The sequence below is a fragment of the Antechinus flavipes genome, chromosome 1 (genome assembly GCF_016432865.1).
Source record: "Antechinus flavipes isolate AdamAnt ecotype Samford, QLD, Australia chromosome 1, AdamAnt_v2, whole genome shotgun sequence".
In the NCBI taxonomy this organism is placed as follows: domain Eukaryota; kingdom Metazoa; phylum Chordata; class Mammalia; order Dasyuromorphia; family Dasyuridae; genus Antechinus; species Antechinus flavipes.
In genome coordinates this window covers 611,388,932-611,409,212 of record NC_067398.1, presented here as the reverse complement: position 1 = coordinate 611,409,212, position 20,281 = coordinate 611,388,932, and the positions used below count along the sequence as shown (strand labels likewise).

Here is a 20,281-nt window from a genome sequence, read left to right as displayed (position 1 = left end):
GCAGCCCTGTTTGTAGTGGCTAGAAACTGGAAAATGAATGGATGCCCATCAATTGGAGAATGGCTGGGTAAATTGTGGTATATGAATGTTATGGAATATTATTGTTCTGTAAGAAATGACCAGCAGGATGAATACAGAGAGGACTGGCGAGACTTACATGAACTGATGCTAAGTGAAATGAGCAGAACCAGGAGATCATTATACACTTCGACAACGATATTGTATGAGGACATATTTTGATGGAAGTGGATTTCTTTGACAAAGAGACCTGAGTTTCAATTGATAAATGACGGACAAAAGCAGCTACACCCAAAGAAAGAACACTGGGAAACGAATGTAAACTATCTGCATTTTTGTTTTTCTTCCCGGGTTATTTATACCTTCTGAATCCAATTCTCCCTATGCAACAAGAGAACTGTTCAGTTCTGCAAACATATATTGTATCTAGGATATACTGCAACATATCCAACATATAAAGGACTGCTTGCCATCTAGGGGAGGGGGTGGAGGGAGGGAGGGGGAAAAAAATCGGAACAGAAACGAGTGTCAATATAATGTAATTATTAAATAAAAAATTTAAAAAAAAATAAAAAAAAATAAAAAAAAAGACAAAAGGTATCAATAAACTTTATTTTTAATAAAAGAAAGGATGGGGAAATCAGTTACTTCCTGTCTCTAATGTAAAAAGTCATATGAAATCACTGTTGTTATATAAAGGTGCCTTGTAAACACTAATGGAATATATATATAAATGTGAGTAATTGTTCCTATGAAAAGAAGGAAGAATGACTTATCTTCTATCATTAAAATGTCTGGCATTGAAACTTTACCTAAAGTATATAAAATTGGCACTAGAAAAGTTGGCTCCCACTCTTTCTGTTTATGAATAAGTACCATGACCTTACTGGAATCACAGTGGTAGGTAGGAATCACAGCAAAGATCACGTAGAAAGTTACCAACAAGAAGCAGATTAAGGAGACCAGGATGATATCTCTATAGTTTACTGATTTCAAAAAGTATGGAAAAGATAGAACAACTCTGAAAATTCATTTCAGAGAAGGAAAATCTCAGCTTCTTCAAGGTAATTTTTGCTCAAATGTTTAAGATGCCTTTCTTTAAGTCAGATGGCCATCAGCCTTATGAGTACTCAAATATTTCCTACCTCATGAAGGGCAAATGTTTCCTAAAGCACTCACAACATTTTCTGCCTTTCTGGGCTCTGCAGAGCTGTAACTAGCAATTTTTGCACCTGGGGCAATGACATGAATCAGTATCAACCAATAAACATTTTTAAGTATCTACTATGTGTTGGGCACTGGGCTAAGTGCTAGGGATATAAAAAGAGGCAAAAGGTAGCCCCTGTCTTCAAGGGGCTTACAATCTAATGGGGGAGACAATATGCAAATGATGCTATGAACTTTACCTTCCAAAAAAATTAGACTGTATAGAGGAAAGTGATGGGTAGTAGAGTGACCCTGAGATACCATCCCATTAGTGAACATGGGGTATAAAGACCCTGGAACATCAGCCACTGAGGATGGAGTTCACTGCGATATTCCAAGGCTGCTGCTAGTGATATTCTTACCCAAGGCATCATTTCAAGGAATAGCTAATCTGTGGTTTGGCCATAAAAGGAAGAATCATCCTTTCTGGTAGCTTCTTTTAATTCAATTAGTCAGAAAGCATTCATTAAGTACTGACCAAGTACCAGGCAAAACTAGTTTTGCTGACTAGTTGCTAATCTCAATTATTTCTCTGTTGCTAATGGCAACCATATTGTCTCTATATTTTGGCATGCTGGGACAAAGCCCCAATCTCTCCACTTTAGTTATGGCTCTGCCATTTGGGATAATATTAACTCAGTAGTAGCCAACTAGTTGGAGTCAAAAGTGACCCAATGGGATAAAAACAAAATACTGTTACAAAATATTACAAATATACACAAATACAGGGAGGAAGAAAGGGAAAAAATGAGAGAGAAAGGGGGGGGGGGAGAGAGAGAAAGACAGAGAGAGAGAGAAGTGAGGAAGGAAAGGAGGGAGGGAGGGAGAAGAAGGGAAGGGAGAGAGGAAGGGAGGAAGAGGGAGAGAGGAAGGAGAAGAACAGAGACAGAAAGACAGAGACAGACAAGAAGGAGATTGTGTATTCGCTATGAGAATATACAAATGATAGATATACAGATGACCTATTGTTATGGAGAGCTCACTCTAGGTCTAGAGTTGGAAAAGATACTAACCCCAAGAATCCAGAGAGGACCCTTTACCTATAAGAGTAACAAAAACAAATGGCTGAAACTAATGCCACCAGTCTCAGCCAAACTAACAGAATCACAAGAGACCAGATGCTTAGAGTTTGTACATGCAGAATTTATCACACTGTAGTAAAGATGAGTTATCCCTCCAAGGGCCTCTTGGATGTGTGATGCTGAGATTGGGGGAAGTGTTTTGTCTGAAAATTTAGGAAGACTCTGCAATCTCAGGGGAATGAAACTGGAAGAACTCCACCCCACTCCATCTAATTCTACTCCACCCTTGTATCTGGGCTGCTGATCTTGATTACAGGAGCAGAGCTTCCTTTAAGATGCGCTCAAAGGGGCTGCCTTGAAGGGGGATGGGGACATTCTGTCACACTCTCTTAGCGAAGACTTTTTTTAAAGGTAGTTATATCATTTAGCTGCTCTAATCAAGACTAAAAAGGCGATAGCATGCTTCTAGCTACAGAGGCTATAGACCCTAAGTTAGCCTGTCAGCAACTGCAGCTGAGCACAATTTGCTCAAGTAATTATTCTTCTCTGTCATTCCCTCCTTTTATGGATAAGAAATTGAGGAGAAGGAGGGGAATATTGATATATGAGTAAATAGATAGCTAGTTGGCACAAATCTGCCCCTGGTGAGATGAAGTAATAAGGATGACAGATATTCTCATTCATTCTGGGACAAAGATAACCTTGTTAAAAAAAAATTATGAGCTGTCATTTTTGTATTTTTGTATTTTTTAGGTGAAGGGAGTTAAGGCGATAAAAGCTAAAGATTCCTTTATTATTTTTCTTTTTTCTGACATATACTGTAACATTTAGCACCAATTTTCACTTTATATTAACCAAATATATGTTTTATATGTCTGTGTCTGGTTAAATTGCTTATATTTCAAACAAGTTAATTGTTTGCTTATCTTATAAGTGCATCCATAAAATTATAGGTTGTCAGTAACCATTAATGAATAAAACTGGTGAAGATTTCACAAGGTATGGATTTTCCACTCCCAACATACTTTGGAACCATAAAGAAACACCTTTGATCAAGGCATAAGGCTAAAGGTAAGCTAAATTTGCCTTTAAAACTGAAATACAAATACAACAATTAAATAATTTTTAACTCTTCTTACTAAGGATATAAACTGATATTCGCTTTCTTTAACCTTGATATTTGTATAATGTTCAATACCATGGAAAATGTCTTGCAGAGTCCAACGAAAGAAGAGTTCCATTTGATGTTTTTCTTCCCCAAGATGTTCCTGTTTCATGATGACATTGTGCCAATTGGCAAGAAAGAGGATGGAGAATGGGGACAGGGAGAGGGAGAGAGAAAGAGACAAATACAGAGAGACACAGATATGGAGAAGGAAGAAGGAGGGAAGGGGAAAAAGAGAGATAGAGAGAGGGAAGGGAGAGGAAGAGAGGGAAAAAGAGAGAGACAGAGACAGAGAGACAGAAAGAGATTGGATATGCACTAGGGATCAAAATTGAATAGGATGAAAAAAAATTAATTTAGATTCCATGTGGAACTTTCTGTTGTGCTTCCAATGATGTATTATACAACTTAGTTTGGCTTGGCATTAGGTTTGGGTAAGGACCATGTCCAATCAAAGTCCATGATGCAGTCACAGGAATAAAGAGGTAAAAATATCAGAGAAATTTCCTTACAGAAAAGACTTAGGTGTCTAGAACAACACGACACTCTCTGTGGCAAATTGATCAGCTGGCCGGGTCTGGAAATGGAAGTTAGTAACTGAGACAAAGCAACATCCAAACCAGTGATGTCCATGATAAGACCCAAGAGGGTATTGATAAAAGACAAAATTCAGTTTTCACACTTTAATTGTTAGAAGAAAGACAAGAATTCAAGCTGAACAAGAAATGTAAATGAATATAATAACTCATTACATCCAAAGGATGTAGGAAACTTTAAACCTAGCTGAGAGCCAGATGGTTGGTACAATCCAACTAACCCCAAGTCCCCATCAGTTGGAGTATTCTTTCCATCACTAATGTCTTCATTAGCCTCCATGGAAACTATGGAATGGAGAGGCAGCTTAGTTGGAGTGCTATCTAAATCCCTCCACCTTCATGAACCTCTGTTAAAGAGCAGATCAATTCTCCAAGAGCCTCCACAGCTATAGATCATAACATCTGAAGGAGTTGCAAGGCAGCCTTTGCTGACACAGGTATTGGGAACTGGGAATGAGATAAATTGGAGTCAGAGGGAAGAGGAAGGAGATCAGACAATGCAACGGCTTCTCAGTCAGAGAGGTCAGAGAACAGCAACTGCCTTTCAGTCTCCTTGTGTCATCCTCTCATAAGAGGGGATCTCTATTCTGGGTTGGACCTCCAGCAGCCACTGTCAGGTGGCTCCCGTGTATTTCCAACAGTTCCCATGTATTCCAACAAACCTCCACTGAATGCATGAGGCAGTAGATACACCCTAAATTTCTCTGCATTGAAAAAAAAAATTGTGAAACCATATTTTCCCACAATATCATTTTAGAACATCACAGTTTTAGACAAATCTGACCCAAAAGGCAATAGTAAAATGCATGGGGAAGGGCAGGAGGATGCAAATTGCCAACAAGATCTTATGAACAAGAAGTAACATATAAGACCTCATCAAGGACATGGATGAGCAGAAAAGTAGATGGGGCAATCATGGAGCTAGAGAGATGGCAAGAGAGGCAAAGGCATGACTAGGATGCACTAGGGGTCGATTCAGTTGAAAATGGAATTCAGATGGCATAGGAAATACACTGAGGACAATATGGAGGAAAGAGAAAGGAGCAATGACAAATAGGATGGCCTTATGATATCAGGTTTGCCCTCTCCCCCCACTGGTTAATGATGAAGATGGGCCTTGGCAGAGAGGTACCGCAGAAACAGATGGTTAACCCATGTAGCAGCATAGGCTAATGGAGAAAGCACAATCTGGTTCTTGGCTTGGGCTTTGCCACTAATCTACAGTTTGATTTGGTAGAAATTTCTGAATGTCTTTGAATCTTGGAAGCTAATTGGTTCAGAAGATCAAGTGCTGGATTGGGAATATGGGAAGACCAGGATTCAAATCCTCACTACTTGTGTGAGTAGGCAAATCATTTAACCTCTCTCAGATTTATTTGCAAAACAGGGAGACTGATTGAAAAGCATTAAAGGTCTCTTACAGCTCTTAATCCATGACTTGGTTTTTCATCTGTAAAATGAGAAGATTATAGTATTTAAGATGACTTCTCTTTTTCCTGAACCTGTATATCACTTGATATTTCCTGTATAATCTACCTAGTATTAGATAATTAATTAGTTTCTTTCAAAGCTCATTTCAAGTCTCACATTCTATATGAATCCTTTCGTGATTACTCCTAACTCACCTCAACTTCAAAATCACCTTGTATGTGGTTCTTTGGTGATTTCATTGGTATAGGGAATTTCCAATAAGGAGACTGTCTCTATCAGTGAAGCTTTGAAATGTATAATCCTAGAAGGTTTCCTAACATATTGGGAGATAAAGTCACTTTGCCAGGGTAACTTAGCCAATAGGTGTTAAAGGCAAAACTCGAAACCAGATTTTCCTGAATTTTAGACTGGCTCTCCATCTATTAAGTCACACTAGCTCTCCCATATTGTGTTGTATAGGTGTATTAGGTAGTTAGGTGGCAGAGTGAATAGGGTGTTGGGCCTGGAGGCAAGAAAACTCTTTTTAAGTTCAAATCCAGCCTCAGATACTTACCAGTTGTGTAACCCTGACAAATCACTTAAACTTGTTTGCCTCAGTTTCTTCAACTGTAAATTGAACTGGAGAAGGAAATGGCAAACCATGCTAGTATTTTTCCAAGAAAACCCCAAATGTGGTCACAAAGACTTGGATGCAACTGAAAAAATGACTTAACAATAAAAAAATGTATATGTAGGTATATGTATGTATATAAATTCAAATACAGAGATAATACACATACCTAATATATAAATACACATCCATATACAAATATATCTGCATATATCTAATATACATATAGGTATGTGTACAAATACAAATGCATGCACGCATATATACATATATACTTGCATATACATAAATACAGATATACAATACATATACACAATTACAAACATACATACATATACAAATATATGTACATATACCTGTGTAGGCATATATTTACATATATAAAAACACACATGCACCTATACATATACTTGCATATATGTATAAATAGAAATACACATATACATATACAAATCAATATACATATGTACCTGCATATACATATATATGTATGTGTATGAATAGATATATAAATGCATATGCACATGTACAAATAGACAGACATATACAAATATATGCACAAATATCTGCATATGAATATATAGAGTGTATATAAATACAAATATATACACATATTTATACATATACCTATATATAGTATATGTCTAAATACAAATACATACATGCACACACACATCATACATACATTGCATATATACCTACATGAATGTATTATACAAGTACACATATAAATATATACACACATACCTGTATATATACATTGTGTATTATATAAATACAAATACATACATATGCACATATATGAATAAAAGCAGACATATGCCTGCACACACATATACCTCCATATAAGATAACAATGTATACACAGAGTTTTCCCCCTACAGAATGTAAGTTTTTAAGGGACTATTCATTTTTGTCTTTGTAGAGTGACCACCTAGCAGAGCGCCTGGCACATAGTGCCTAATAAATGTTGATTTAGAACTATTTAGCTAACTTTCTAGCTCTACCCCATGCTTTTCTCATCTGTTTTCTTTATATTTTGTACAAACATATTTGTACATACTGTCTTCCCTCACAGAATATAAGCTTTTTGTTAGCAGAGACTATATTACCTGGTATGGCTTAATCAATGCATGTTGCATCCTCTTTTGTTAAAAGTCTGAAATGTTTCCTTAACTTCCCTTTACACACTCATGCCTAAAACAATGAGTACCTTGCACAAAATAGCTACTCAAAAGGTATTGATTGAATGAACAATCTGTTTCCTTCTTTCTCCTTTTTAAAAAAATAATATTGTAGAACTCTAAAATAAGATGGAAATCGTAAATTAAGGTGAGATTCATAGCAGGAATAGCCACAGGGATTATAGTCAGTTTTGGAACTTCTGCTGATTTAGCAATCTGCCTTTTCAGGTTTGTTTTCTCTTTTCTCTCAGGCCCCCAGACACCACTCACAGGACTTCAGGGGTACCTGCTAAGAATAAGCCTTTGTAAATTCACAGGGAATTGCTCACCATGCTGGATGATACCGTGCTCCAAAAGCCTATGGCAAAGTTGCTCAGCTTCATTCCTTGTGGTGGCCTCTCCTTCCTGGACCAGCCAATCAAGGAGCTCAGAGGCCATGAATGTCCGCTCATACTTGATACCTTCCTCCTCTCTTGGCTGCAAGAGTGTGTTTTCAGAACTCATCAGCCTGTTGGGAGAAGTGGGGGACAAGGAGAGAGGACAAGAAAATAGATGAAGACATGTTCAGAATAAGCTTTCAAAGCTTCTATTAAGTATCATGATCAGGAAGACTGTCCAGAGTCTGCCCCAGATATCAGTCCTAATAGAGGCTTAATGCAGGAATGAACATGATGGATTCTTATATGGCAAGTGATTAAAGTTGGACTGGTATCAGTCCACAGCATTGCTATTAGCAGACATTAACCTTAGCCATCTTTAGAAAGGATTATGAACCACTTCCCCTTGACCTTAAGAGAAGAAATTAGCCCATTGTTTCCCACAGGCTTGGTTGGAAGTTTTTATTGGCCACGAGGGCATCATGGACTTCCTTGAATGGCTGTGCTAATTAAGAAACCCAAGAAAATCACCACTTTGCAGCTCTCTTCTTAGATATCCTGTTTCTCACACCTCTCAAAAAGCCAAGACCAGCTTAGCTTCTTTCTCCTTTCACAATCATTCTTGATGGGGTCTTGCCTTCTATCCTAATTTCTGACTTCTCTTTCAAAAACCTTTTATATTTAACCTTATTTTAACTTTTCTCATTTTCTAGCCTTCCTGCTACAGATTGCAAAAACCAAGTCAAACCAACCAAGGAAAATAAAATCCTTTTTTTTTTTCTTTTTAAATAACTTTTTATTGACAGAACCCACGCCAGGGTAATTTATTACAGCATTATCCCTTGCATTCACTTCCGTTTCGATTTTTCCCCTCCCTCCCTCCACCCTCTCCCTCAGATGGCAAGCAGTCCTTTACATGTTAAATAGGTTACAGCATATCCTAGATATAATATATGTGTGCAGAACTAAATAGTTCTCTTGTTGCACAGGGAGAATTGGATTCAGAAGGTAAAAATAACCCGGGAAGAAAAACAAAAAAGCAAACAGTTTACACTCATTTCCCAGTGTTCTTTCTTTGGGTGTAGCTGCTTCTGTCCATCCTTGATCAACTGAAACTGAATTAGCTCTCTTTATCGAAGACATCCACTTCCATCAGAATACATCCTCAAACAGTATCGTTGTTGAGGTATATAATGATCTCCTGGTTCTGCTCATTTCACTTAGCATCAGTTCATGTAAGTCTCGCCAGTCCTCTCTGTATTCATCCTGCTGGTCATTTCTTACAGAACAATAATATTCCATAACATTCATATACCACAATTTACTCAACCATTCTCCAGTTGATGGACATACATTCATTTTTCAGCTTCTAGCCACTACAAACAGGGCTGCCACAAACATTTTGGCACATACAGGTCCCTTTCCCTTCTTTAGTATCTCTTTGGGGTATAAGCCCAGTAGAAACACTACTGGATCAAAGAGTATGCACAATTTGATAACTTTTTGAGCATAATTCCAGATTGCTCTCCAGAATGGCTGGATGTGTTCACAATTCCACCAACAATGTATCAGTGTCCCTGTTTTCCCACATCCCCTCCAACATTCCACATTATCTTTCCGTGTCATTCTAGCCAATCTGACAGGTGTGTAGTGGTATCTCAGAGTTGTCTTAATTTGAATTTCTCTGATTAATAATGATTTGGAGCATATTTTCATATGGCTATAAATAGTTTCTATTTATAGTAACTACTGATTGTATAAAATATTTAGGAATCTATCTGCCAAGAGAAAATCAGAAATTTTATGAGCAAAACTACAAAATACTTTCCACACAAATCAAGTCTGATCTAACCAACTGGAAAAATATTAAATGCTCTTGGATAGGGTGAGCAAATATAATAAAGATGACAATACTAACTAAACTAATCTATTTATTTAGAGCTATACCAATCAGACTCCCAAAAAACTATTTTGATGACCTAGAAAAAATAACAACAAAGTTCATATGAAAAAACAAAAGGTCAAGAATTTGAAGGGAATTAATGAAAAAAAATCAAATGAAGGTAGCCTAGCTGTACCAGATCTAAAATTATATTATAAAACAGCAGTTACTAAAACCATCTGGTATTGGCTAAGAAACAGACTAGTTGATCAATGGAATAGGTTAGGTTCAAAGGACAAAACAGCCAATAACTTTAATAATCTAGTGTTTGACAAACCTAAAGATCCCAGTTTTGGGATAAGAACGCATTATTTGACAAAAATTGCTGGGAAAATTGGAAATTAGTATGGCAGAAAGTAGGCATTGACCCACACTTAACACCGTACACCAAGACCAGGTCAAAATGGGTTCATGACCTAGGCATAAAGAATGAGATTATAAATAAATTGGAAGAGCATGGGATAGTTTACCTTTCAGACCTGTGGAAGAGGGAGGAATTTATGACCAAAGAAGAACTAGAGATCACTATTGACCACAAAATAGAAAATTTTGATTATATCAAATTGAAAAGTTTTTGTACAAACAAAACAGATGTAGACAAGATTAGAAGGGAAACAATAAACTGGGAAAACATTTTTATAGTCAAAGGTTCTGATGAAGGCCTCATTTCCAAAATATATAGAGAATTGACTCTAATTTATAAGAAATCAAGCCATTCTCCAATTGATAAATGGTCAAAGGATATGAACAGACAATTCACAGATGAAGAAAATAAAATCCTAAAGAGTCACAGAATATTAAAGTAGAAAGGTTTTAGATATAATCACCTAATTCAACTTCATTTTGTAAATGAGGAAATTTGGGTTTCAAAAGCTGGAGTGACTTCTGCTATTTCCCAGGACAAGTTAGTGGCTCATCTTAATTAATGTAGACCCGAGTTTCCTGACTTCCTATGCTCTTCCTGTAACAGGATGCCATGCAGATTTTACAAGCATTTCACGGGGTGGTTATAGCTGCTTATAGGGTTACTTATAACCTGTCTACATTGTTCACACAGACATTTCTACAAGCTCCTGGAAGATCAAGACCAGACCTTTTAAAGTGATTTACTCAAGAATAGTATATGATGGGCAGCAAGATGGACAGTGGATAGCATACCTGGAGTTAGGAAAACCTGAATTCAAATGAGGACCTTAGACATTTAACTAGTTGTATGACTCTAGGCAAGTCACTTCATCCTGTTTGTCCCAGTTTCCTCATTTGTAAAATGGATGCCAATAAAATTCCAAAAGGCTCATGAAGAGCTGGACATACTGATAATGCCTAAACCATAAGTATACGAAGAATTTAGGAACTGATTATCTTTGATGATAAGGAGGACCTCTTCTCACAGTCATGTGAATTCTTTCACTTTTGTTGAACTAAAACTTTAATATTCTACTATTTTGGATAGTCTAGTGGAAAGAACTCAGATGTGAAAGTCAGGAAACATCGTTCTAAGACACAGATGAGCAACCATAGGAAGATCACTTAACCTGTCTGTTTCAATTATTTTATATATAAATTTTGGGGTTGTTTTTGTTTTTAGGGGGGCAAAGAAATTCTCCTACATTTTTCATCTGAATGTGATAAAGCAAAACTAAGATAAAAGGCATATTAACAGTTTGAAAAATTAAAAACACAAATGCAGGGTGTGATTACTAATATAATAATGTGCTGATAAATATTTTAAAACACTAGGTATTATGCAAAGCTTATTAAAGCCCTTATGTCCATACATTTTAAAAATATTATCATTAGTAATTCAATCATTTTCCCAAGTTAATCCTGTTTTAAACAGAGAGTTGGCTGCTACCCCTAAGTAATGGAGTTAGGTAATCTTATTTGTTATATTTGGGCATTTCTCTTCACATTCTTCTCAGTCTTATTTTGTCTATACTCCCCTTCCCCAAGAATAGGAAGAGTAGGAAAGGGTTCTGGATTTGTGGTCAGAAGTTTTAACTTTGTCTCTGTCACTCATTACCTAGATGATCTTGAAAGGATTAACTATCTCTGGGCCTCAGTTTCCTTTCTTTTGTAAAATATAGATTAGATTAGCTAGATTTTAAGATCTCTTCCTGCTGTAAATCTAGAATTGAGTAAATGGAGGCAAAAGCATTTATTAAGTATCTATAACTTCACAGATCCCAGATTTGAAACTTCAGGGTAAAAGAAAGAGGTCTGGATTACAACTGACACAGAGCAAAATTCAAATCCTGCCTGACACCTACCAGCTGTATAGCAATAGATAAATCACTTAATCTCAGTTTTCCCATGTGTTAAACCATTAAACCTACCTTACCAACCTGTTCCAAGGATGAAATGAGATAATCCAACAATAAATATAAGACACTAACAACTTTAAAATTGTGATTTATTTTTATTAGTGTCCATTGTTGCTCCAGGAAAAAAACTATACTACACTGACCTTCTTCTACCTCTGGGCACAGGCATCCTTCCTACCTTCCTTTTGCTTCCTCAGCTCCATCTCTATTTACTGAAATCCTTTTCTTCTTCCAAAGCCCAGCTCAGTTATCACTCCCTCCAGAAAGTCTCTCCCAATTCCCTATTCCTTGAAAGTTGAATGTGATTTTCTTTTTCTTCTCCCTTAGAATTTTTCATTTCATTAGTGTGTCCTAATTTCCTAATTTGTATCTATGTCTCATTCTCCTTACTTTATTATAAGCTCTGTGAGGGCAAGAATTATGCAATCTTTTCCCACTTTTGTGTCCCCAGTACTTGACAAAATCTCTTACAGATGGTAGTCTCTTAAAAACATTTGTTGAAATGAATAATCACACATGACTTTATATAATCTGAGCAGTTTGGCTGCCTTTGGAATAGAAATCAATCATTAATAGTATGATCTTAATCTTCCTTATTTCATTTCCTCTTCTTAGTGAACCAGCTCACTTCCCAAGACTAGAAAATTCATTTACTGGAGTTAGCCTTTGGGTTAATCTACATTAACTGTTGCATGATATTAAGTCAACTTCCTCCTTTGTCTAAAAATAAAAATTGAAGGGTAATTTCATTATGCTCTTGTGTCAAAGATTTTGTGTCCCCTATTGACTGAACAAATCACTTTTCCTTTTTACAAAATTAAATATAGAGGTATTGTAGGTGAACCAGAGAATAATTAGCCTGTTCTTAAATTGGATTTCTGTTCATACTTCACAGAACACATTCTCTCTGAGTTGGAAAGGAAGCCATCCAGTCCAAACCTTACCTAAACAAGAATCCCTTTTTTAATTCATGTGACAATTACCAGGCCTTAGCTTGAAAATCCCCAACACTTCCTATCTAAGGTAATCCATCCCACTTTGAAAGTACTCTAATTGTTAGGTAGTTTTTCTTTATGTCAAGCCAAAATCTGGATTCTCTAGGATTCTCCTCACTGCTTCTCATTCTGCTCTCTAAGTTATAGGATCATAGATCTCAGATTGGAAGGGGTCTTGGTGGTCACTAAATCCAATTTCTTAGTTTGGGCAGCTAAGTGATAGAGGAAGACTGATCTTCCTGATCTCCGCTCTGGCCTCAGACATTTATTAACTGTGTGATCCTGAACAAGTTACTTACCCCTGTTTGCCTCAATTTCATCATTGATAAAATGAGCTGAAGAAGGAAAGGGCAAACCACTCCCAGTATTTTTGCCAAGAAAATCCCAAATGGAGTCGTGAAGAGTCAAACAAAACTGAACATTTTGCAGATGAAGAAACAAATGCCCAGAGGGGTAAAGTAATCTCACACAGGTTGTGAGTCACAAAAGTAAGATTTAAACCCATGTCTTTTGACTCAAAATCCAGTGTTCTTGCCTCAAATGTACTACCTCTTCTTCCACATAGTTTTTTTTTCAATTCTTGAAGAAAACTATTACATGTTCCCTGGGCCTTTCCTAAGCTGAATATACCCAATTCTTTTGGGTGATCTTCATATGGCAGATCTTCAAAATTCTAAAAGATGTGGAATGAAAACCCTAGATGATGTTTCATCAGTGCAGGTACTCTTCATGACCTCGTTTAGGGTTTTCTTAACAAAGGTACTGGAGTGGTTTGCTGTTTCCTTCTCTAATTCATTTTAAAGATGAGGAAACTGAGTCAGAGTAAAATGACTTGCCCAGAGTCACACAGCTAGTAAATGTTTGAGGCCAGATTTGAACTCAGGAAGATGTTTTCCTGACTCCAGGCCCGACACTCTACTTCCTGCACCAATAAGTTGCCCCATTGTTGGAGGTTAAACTTCTCTAACTCAGTGCAAAAACCCCATGCATACTATTGCATAATGCTGATTTGTATTGATCTTGTGGCCCACTAACACTCCTCCATCTTTTTTCAGACAGATTGCTCTCAAACCATCCTTCTTTATTTTATCCATGGATTAAACAAACAAACAAAAACTGATTTCATTGACAGAAAGCTTTATATTTATGCCCATCAATTTTTTTAAATAGCTTTTTATTTACAAGTTATATGGATGGGTAATTTTACAGCATTGACAATTTCCAAATATTTTGTTCCATTTTTTCCCCTCCTTCCCCCTACCCCTTCCCTAGATGTCAGGATGATCAATACATGTTAAATATGTTAAAGTATAAATTAAATACAAAATAAGTATATATGTCCAAAGTGTTGTTTTGCTGTACAAAAAGAATTGGACTCTGACATAATGTACAATTAGCCTGTGAAGGAAATAAAAAATGCAGGTGGACAAAAATATAGGGATTATCCCCATTAATTTTTTAATATTAAGTTTAGGTCACTATTCTAACCCAAGGATCAAGCAAAGTCTGCTTGGTTTTGTATGTACATTTTAAAAAAGACAAAAAACCCTTTATTTTAAAATATCAAAACCATTTTATTGTATAAAAACCATCAGTGGATACTGGTTACTCCTTGCCAACTCCCTGCTCTAGCCTATCATGATCTTTCTGCATTTGTCATCCAGTGACAGCTTTTCCTCCCAATTTTGTGTCATCTCCAAGTTTAATAATCATGTCATCTATGGTTTTATTCAAATTATTAACCAAAAAATGTCAATAATGCTAAAGGAACAATAACAGATCTTTGAGGCATCCTACTAGAGATTGTCTTTAATTCTGACAAGCAATCATTTGGGTCTTGCCTGCAATCAATTCCAAATCCACTTAATTATACTTGTATCTGGATTACATCTCCCTCTTTTATACAGGGATAGCAAGATGGAATATATGAAATGCTTTTCTTTTTTTAATTAAAGTTTTTTATTTTCAAAACATATGCATGGATAATTTTTCAGTATTGACCCTTGCATAGCCTTGTGTTCCAAATTTTCCCCTCTTTCCTCTCACCCATTCCCCTAGATGGCAAGCAATCCAATATATGTTATACATGTTAATATATATGTTAAATCCAATATATGTAAGCATATCAAAATGCTTTTCTAAATTCAGTAAATAATATCCATAATATTATCTTCCAGGTTCATCATTCAGTTAGAAGAAGAAATAAGGTTAGATTGGCATGACACAGTCTTTGTGAAACCATGGAGATTCTTTTTGATGCCTCAGGACTGACTACCACTTCCTTTTTTTCTAGATGTTTACTTTCTTTTTAATAACATGTTCTAGAATTTTGCCAAGAATGCAGTTAATATGCCTGCAGAAAAACAACAAATAAACATATCTGAGACATTTGCCCTTTGTAATCTACTTTCTTATTCACTATGATCTTTCAAAGAGCAGTCAGTCAACAGACATTTATTTAGGCACGTGGGAATACTGTGCCAAAGAATGAGGAAACAAATAAAGGCAAAAACAGCCCTTGCTTGCAAGTAGCTTGTTTTCTAAAGTGGGAAGAACATGTGTAAAACTAGGTATGACAAGATATATTTAGGGTCAACTAAAGTTAATCTCAGAAGGGAAGGCCCGGCAGCAAGGCAGTTTTGGAAAGGTGTCTATTACAGTAGATGATCTATGAGTGGGAATTATGTCTTGAAGGAAACTAGAGAAACCAAGAGATGGGGATGAAAAAGAAGAGAATTCCAGCCTTGGGAAGACAACCAAGCCAAAGACAACAGGAGCTGAAATATTGTGCACAAATAGGCCAATGAAGCTGGATTTTGGAATTCAGGAAATATGGCATAAGAGATTGGAAAGGTAGGAAGAGGCCAGCTTGTGAAGAGCTTTAAATGGCAGAGGATTTTTGATCCTGGAAGTAATGCTAAATCACTGGAGTTTACTGATTAGGAGAGAGGTGAGGGGAGTTGTATGGATGACATTATCAAGAAAATTAGTGATGGAATTTGCAGTCCAACCTGCTAGGTTTTTTTTAGCATCCCAAGAGATGATTCTTCTAGTTTAGATAACCAGAACTCCCCCAGGTCAACTTGATTATCTTTTACTTATCAACTCAACTATTAGTCATTTTTTTCCCTGTCCTTTCCATACAAAGTTCATTTTCTTTGACAGACAACAGTAGTTTGTCTACATATCAACAAGTGATTATTTGGCTTCTGCTTAAAAGATTTCCAGGGGTGGGTTAAGAAGGGGAAGCCCATTACCTACCTAAACAGCCCATTCTAATTTTGGAAAGCTCAAATAATAAGGATTTTTTTTTTTTTTGGTATTGGGCTAGAGTTTAATTCCCTGAAATTTAAGCTTATTATTTCAGATTCTGCCCTCTGGGGCATATTAGTATCAATAATAGGGAAAGCTACAAGCATTATTATTTATTGTTATAATTGTTGTTATTGTTACTCTTATTATGATTGTTAAATAGAAAAATGTGTCTAGTTTCAAACTTCTCCCATTTATTAGGTGAAATCCAAATTCATCCAAAACTTTCAGGTATTAACATTTATAATAAATGCCTAATAAAGTTATAGTTAGCATTTTCCATCATTTCTATGGAGCCCACATGCATTCATTTACTTGCTCAGTAAACATTTTTTTAAAATCCCTACTTCATGCCTATAGAATATTTCACTTCAATTAAACATGCATAGGTTTGTTGTTGGGTTATTTTGGTAAATACAAAGTTTTTGAAGAAGGGGAGAACAAGACATGAAAAGGTTTACTGAGGCGCCTGATCAATGCTTTACAAGAAGCCAGGCATTCCCTTCAATTATTCCTCCCTGTCATAACACAGTAACCAGAGTTTGGCAATATATAAGAGCTGATACTGATTTCAATTTTCCATGAATATAGCTGAATCAGATGTCACAAGAAACTTAATTTGAGCCAAAAGGGGAAGATGCTTCATTACAAGGAAGGAAAAGGCAAAAGGAACTATTATGACTGACAGCTCTGGAATGTCTTAGAAGTACATTTGTTATTGTTCAGTCAATTATAGTCATATCCGACTCGGTGACCCCATTTGGGGTTTTCTATTACAAAGCTACTAGTTTGTCATTTCCTTCTCAGGTTCACTTTAGAAATGAGGAAACTGAGGCAAATAGGTCAAGTAACTTTCTAAGGGTCACATGGCTTGTAAGAGAACTCAGGTTTTCTTGATTCCAGGCCCAGAGCTTTATCCCTTGTGTTCTTACATTGGAGGTGCTTAGTTTGTATGTAGGATCATACTAGAGCTGGAAACAACCTCACAGACTTCCTTTTTCTAGATAAAGGAGGTTAAGGCTCAATGGTCAAATTGATAAGGAGATCTAGAGGCTGGATGTGATTTTAAATATCTGACTCCAAAAGTAATGATTTTTTCTTTCTGCCATACTGGTCAGTGTGTGTACATCATAAAGAAACATCAAAGCATACACGTCTCTGTGTGTAAATATATATACATACATATATACATTTTGGATAGAGAATAATATGTAAGGATATCCATAGGCCTCTTTAAGTAAAAATTGAAACAGAAAGAACACTATAGGGAAAGAGAAGGAAAGGAAACCATTATTCTTCCCAGGAAGGATGAAACCCTCCTCTGAGAAGGTTTTGGCTTTTCTGTGCTCTGGAGGGAAAAATAATTCTTAGACGTGGCCAATGTGTTAGTTTGTTTTGCTAGAAGATGTAAATTTGTTACAAGGAAGGATTTGTACTCAGAGAGAGGAGGTGGAGGTGGCAAGTTAGTGGGTAGTGATAGATATGAAAAAATAGCATAATTAAAACATTGTTTAAAATTCAGAAGGAAATTAAACATGTAGAAGAGAACACAAATAGATCAGCTTTGTTATAACTTTTAGGAAATATAATTTTTTAATAATAACATATATAAACTTCCTGAGTTTTTTGTATGTTGAAATTTTAGTATTTGTAGGTAATTGTTAAGTTCACAATAAATAGGAAGAAAAAAAGAAAGGAAGGAAGGGATGAAGGAAGGAAGGAAGGAAGGAAGGAAGGAAGGAAATAAGGAGGGAGGAAAGAAGAAAAGGAGGAAGAAAGGAATTTAAAAAGTAAAAGTTTTAATTCTGTCACTTTCTATCTCTATGACTCAGCCAAGCATGGTATAGTGGAAAGAGTCCTTGTTAAGATATGAGAAGAGATAGATCCAAATGCCACTTTTGACACTTCATACCTGTGTGACTTCAGGTATGTAACCTCACTAATTCTTGGTTTCATATAAAATGATGAATACAATTACTTCCACAGCAATAAACAGCTTTAATTATTATCCATGTTCACAACTAAAAATCTGTAGGTATCCCAAAAAGTTATATTCAAATGTGCTTTCATTGGATTTTTTTTAAGGAAAAAAAAGTCAAAATATCTAATACGCTCTAAAGGAAATGAAATTTCCATCCAAGGGCAAGGGTGACATCATGACTCTATCTGGTGCTAGTTGGAGTACTGGATTCAGTTTTAGGTAAGCTTCATAGACACTGATCAGCTAAATTGAATACTAATAAGCATTACCAAAATAATGATAAAACTTAAAATTATACTATAAGTAAATCACTCAAAGACTCGAAAACATTTAACCAAGAAAAGTCAAAGACCTAGAAAAGGATTCAAGATCTTTTTGTTTTTTCTCCAAAAAGTCACAAGTTCATTATATGGAAGCTAGGCTACACTTGCCTTGGGGGTGGGGGAGTGGGGTGGAGAATGATTAAAAGAATATTGAAAGAAAAAAAACTTAAGTAGGAAGTAAATTTAAAATTTAATGCATATGTGTATACACATTTACACATTTGTAAATATCTATATTGTTATATACACACAAATGATCAACATATATACACATATGTATATGCATATGTATTTTTATATATTTATAGTTAAAGGGTAGACTAGCAAAGGTAACAAGCTAATAATATGTCCAAGTGGTGGAGTTTTGGGAAGTGCAGAGTTAAGGGTTGAATAAAATCTAAAGTGACAAGTTATAATCTGCCCTGGAATATTTCTTTCTCTTAATGTCTGTACCAACATTAACCATATCAACTAACCTAATTTTTTTTTTTAAAAGCTATGATTTCCTTAGTGCTGATATTCCCACCATTTAAAAAAATCATCATTTTAAAACCTCTCTGACAATGAATAGAAAATCAATAGTTTTCATGGCCAAAAAAATTCATAATCCAGGAGCCAATCAATTTACGATTCTCTGCAAACTTGATTCTTGGCAGACAATAAATCTATCACTTATTGTTGGTTCTATTTTCAACCTTAAAATCATTACCTATTGTATTTCTGAGTTTAATGACCTTTTAAAGGGATGATAAGTAAGGGGATACTCATTTACACAAAGCTTGCTTTTAAGTTCAACTGATAATTAATCAGTTTGATGATGAAGTACTTTGCTGACACAATTATCTCCAACTTACTTTCACTATTCCTTATGGCTTGATACCCAGCAGGAGAGCTTTAAAACCAAAAGGCTTAATTATCTCTCCAAACTCAGGGAAGGATTAAAAAAACAACAAATACAACAAGCTTGTAGCAATTAGTTTTAGACTGGTGTTTGTTCTCAAATTAATGGCTATATACCTCATAGAGTCCTAGAAAGCAACGGGGCAAAATGGGAAAGATTTTCTACAACTCTGAAGAAATTCCTTATCTTATGGCTTTCTTCACTAAGATGTGTGAATTCTCTGAATATCAGCTATATCCATTTGGAAATCCAAAAATAAAAGTTTCAAAAGCAATTGTTTTTTCAAAAGTAAATTTAAACATAATTTTTCAAATCTACAATACTGCTTTCTGCTATTAGTGTATATAATCAAAGCCCCTTATAGGAAATGGTAACTAGTTCCTAGAATTCCAAAGTGAAATCAAGACCATCTCTCATGGGGACATGAGGAATAGATGAAAGCAAAGGACAAAAAAAGGAATTTCTTTTGGTTTAAATGAGTAATTCAAGAAGTTGTCTGGTATAGTGGATACAGTTTTAGACTTAGAGGCAGAGTGATATGGATTTAAATGCCACCATCAACACTAGTAACAAGGCAGCAAGTCACTGACCTTCATTCACCACTTCAGTTTCCTCATTTGTGAATGGAGAAGGGGTGAGGGGAAAGGCTGTATGTAATATCTGCCTCTCAACATTGCTGTGATACTTATTTTTATAAGTCTGTGCAGTCTGCTGGGCTGACATATGTAGAAGAGGTTCAGGACATAATACATATAATGAAATTGCCCTACTCTTCAATGCAGAGCTATATTCAGGCTTGTTTTCAGTCTACTTACCTTGCCAAGAAGCCTTTCAATTGGTTGCTGATCCAAAACTGAGAATGAATTCAAAATGCACTAATTAGCAAAGTCATTC

General features: G+C 35.8%; 1 protein-coding gene across 1 annotated transcript in view; it reads right to left on the bottom strand.

Moving 5' to 3' along the window:
* DEPTOR (DEP domain containing MTOR interacting protein) overlaps positions 1–20,281 on the bottom strand; it is a 187,810-nt gene that overhangs the window by 85,426 nt on the left and 82,103 nt on the right. The window contains exon 4 of the mRNA XM_051971027.1: positions 7,562–7,740. Within this exon, the coding sequence (XP_051826987.1) occupies positions 7,562–7,740 (179 nt within the window). The remainder of the gene's footprint in view (positions 1–7,561; positions 7,741–20,281) is intronic.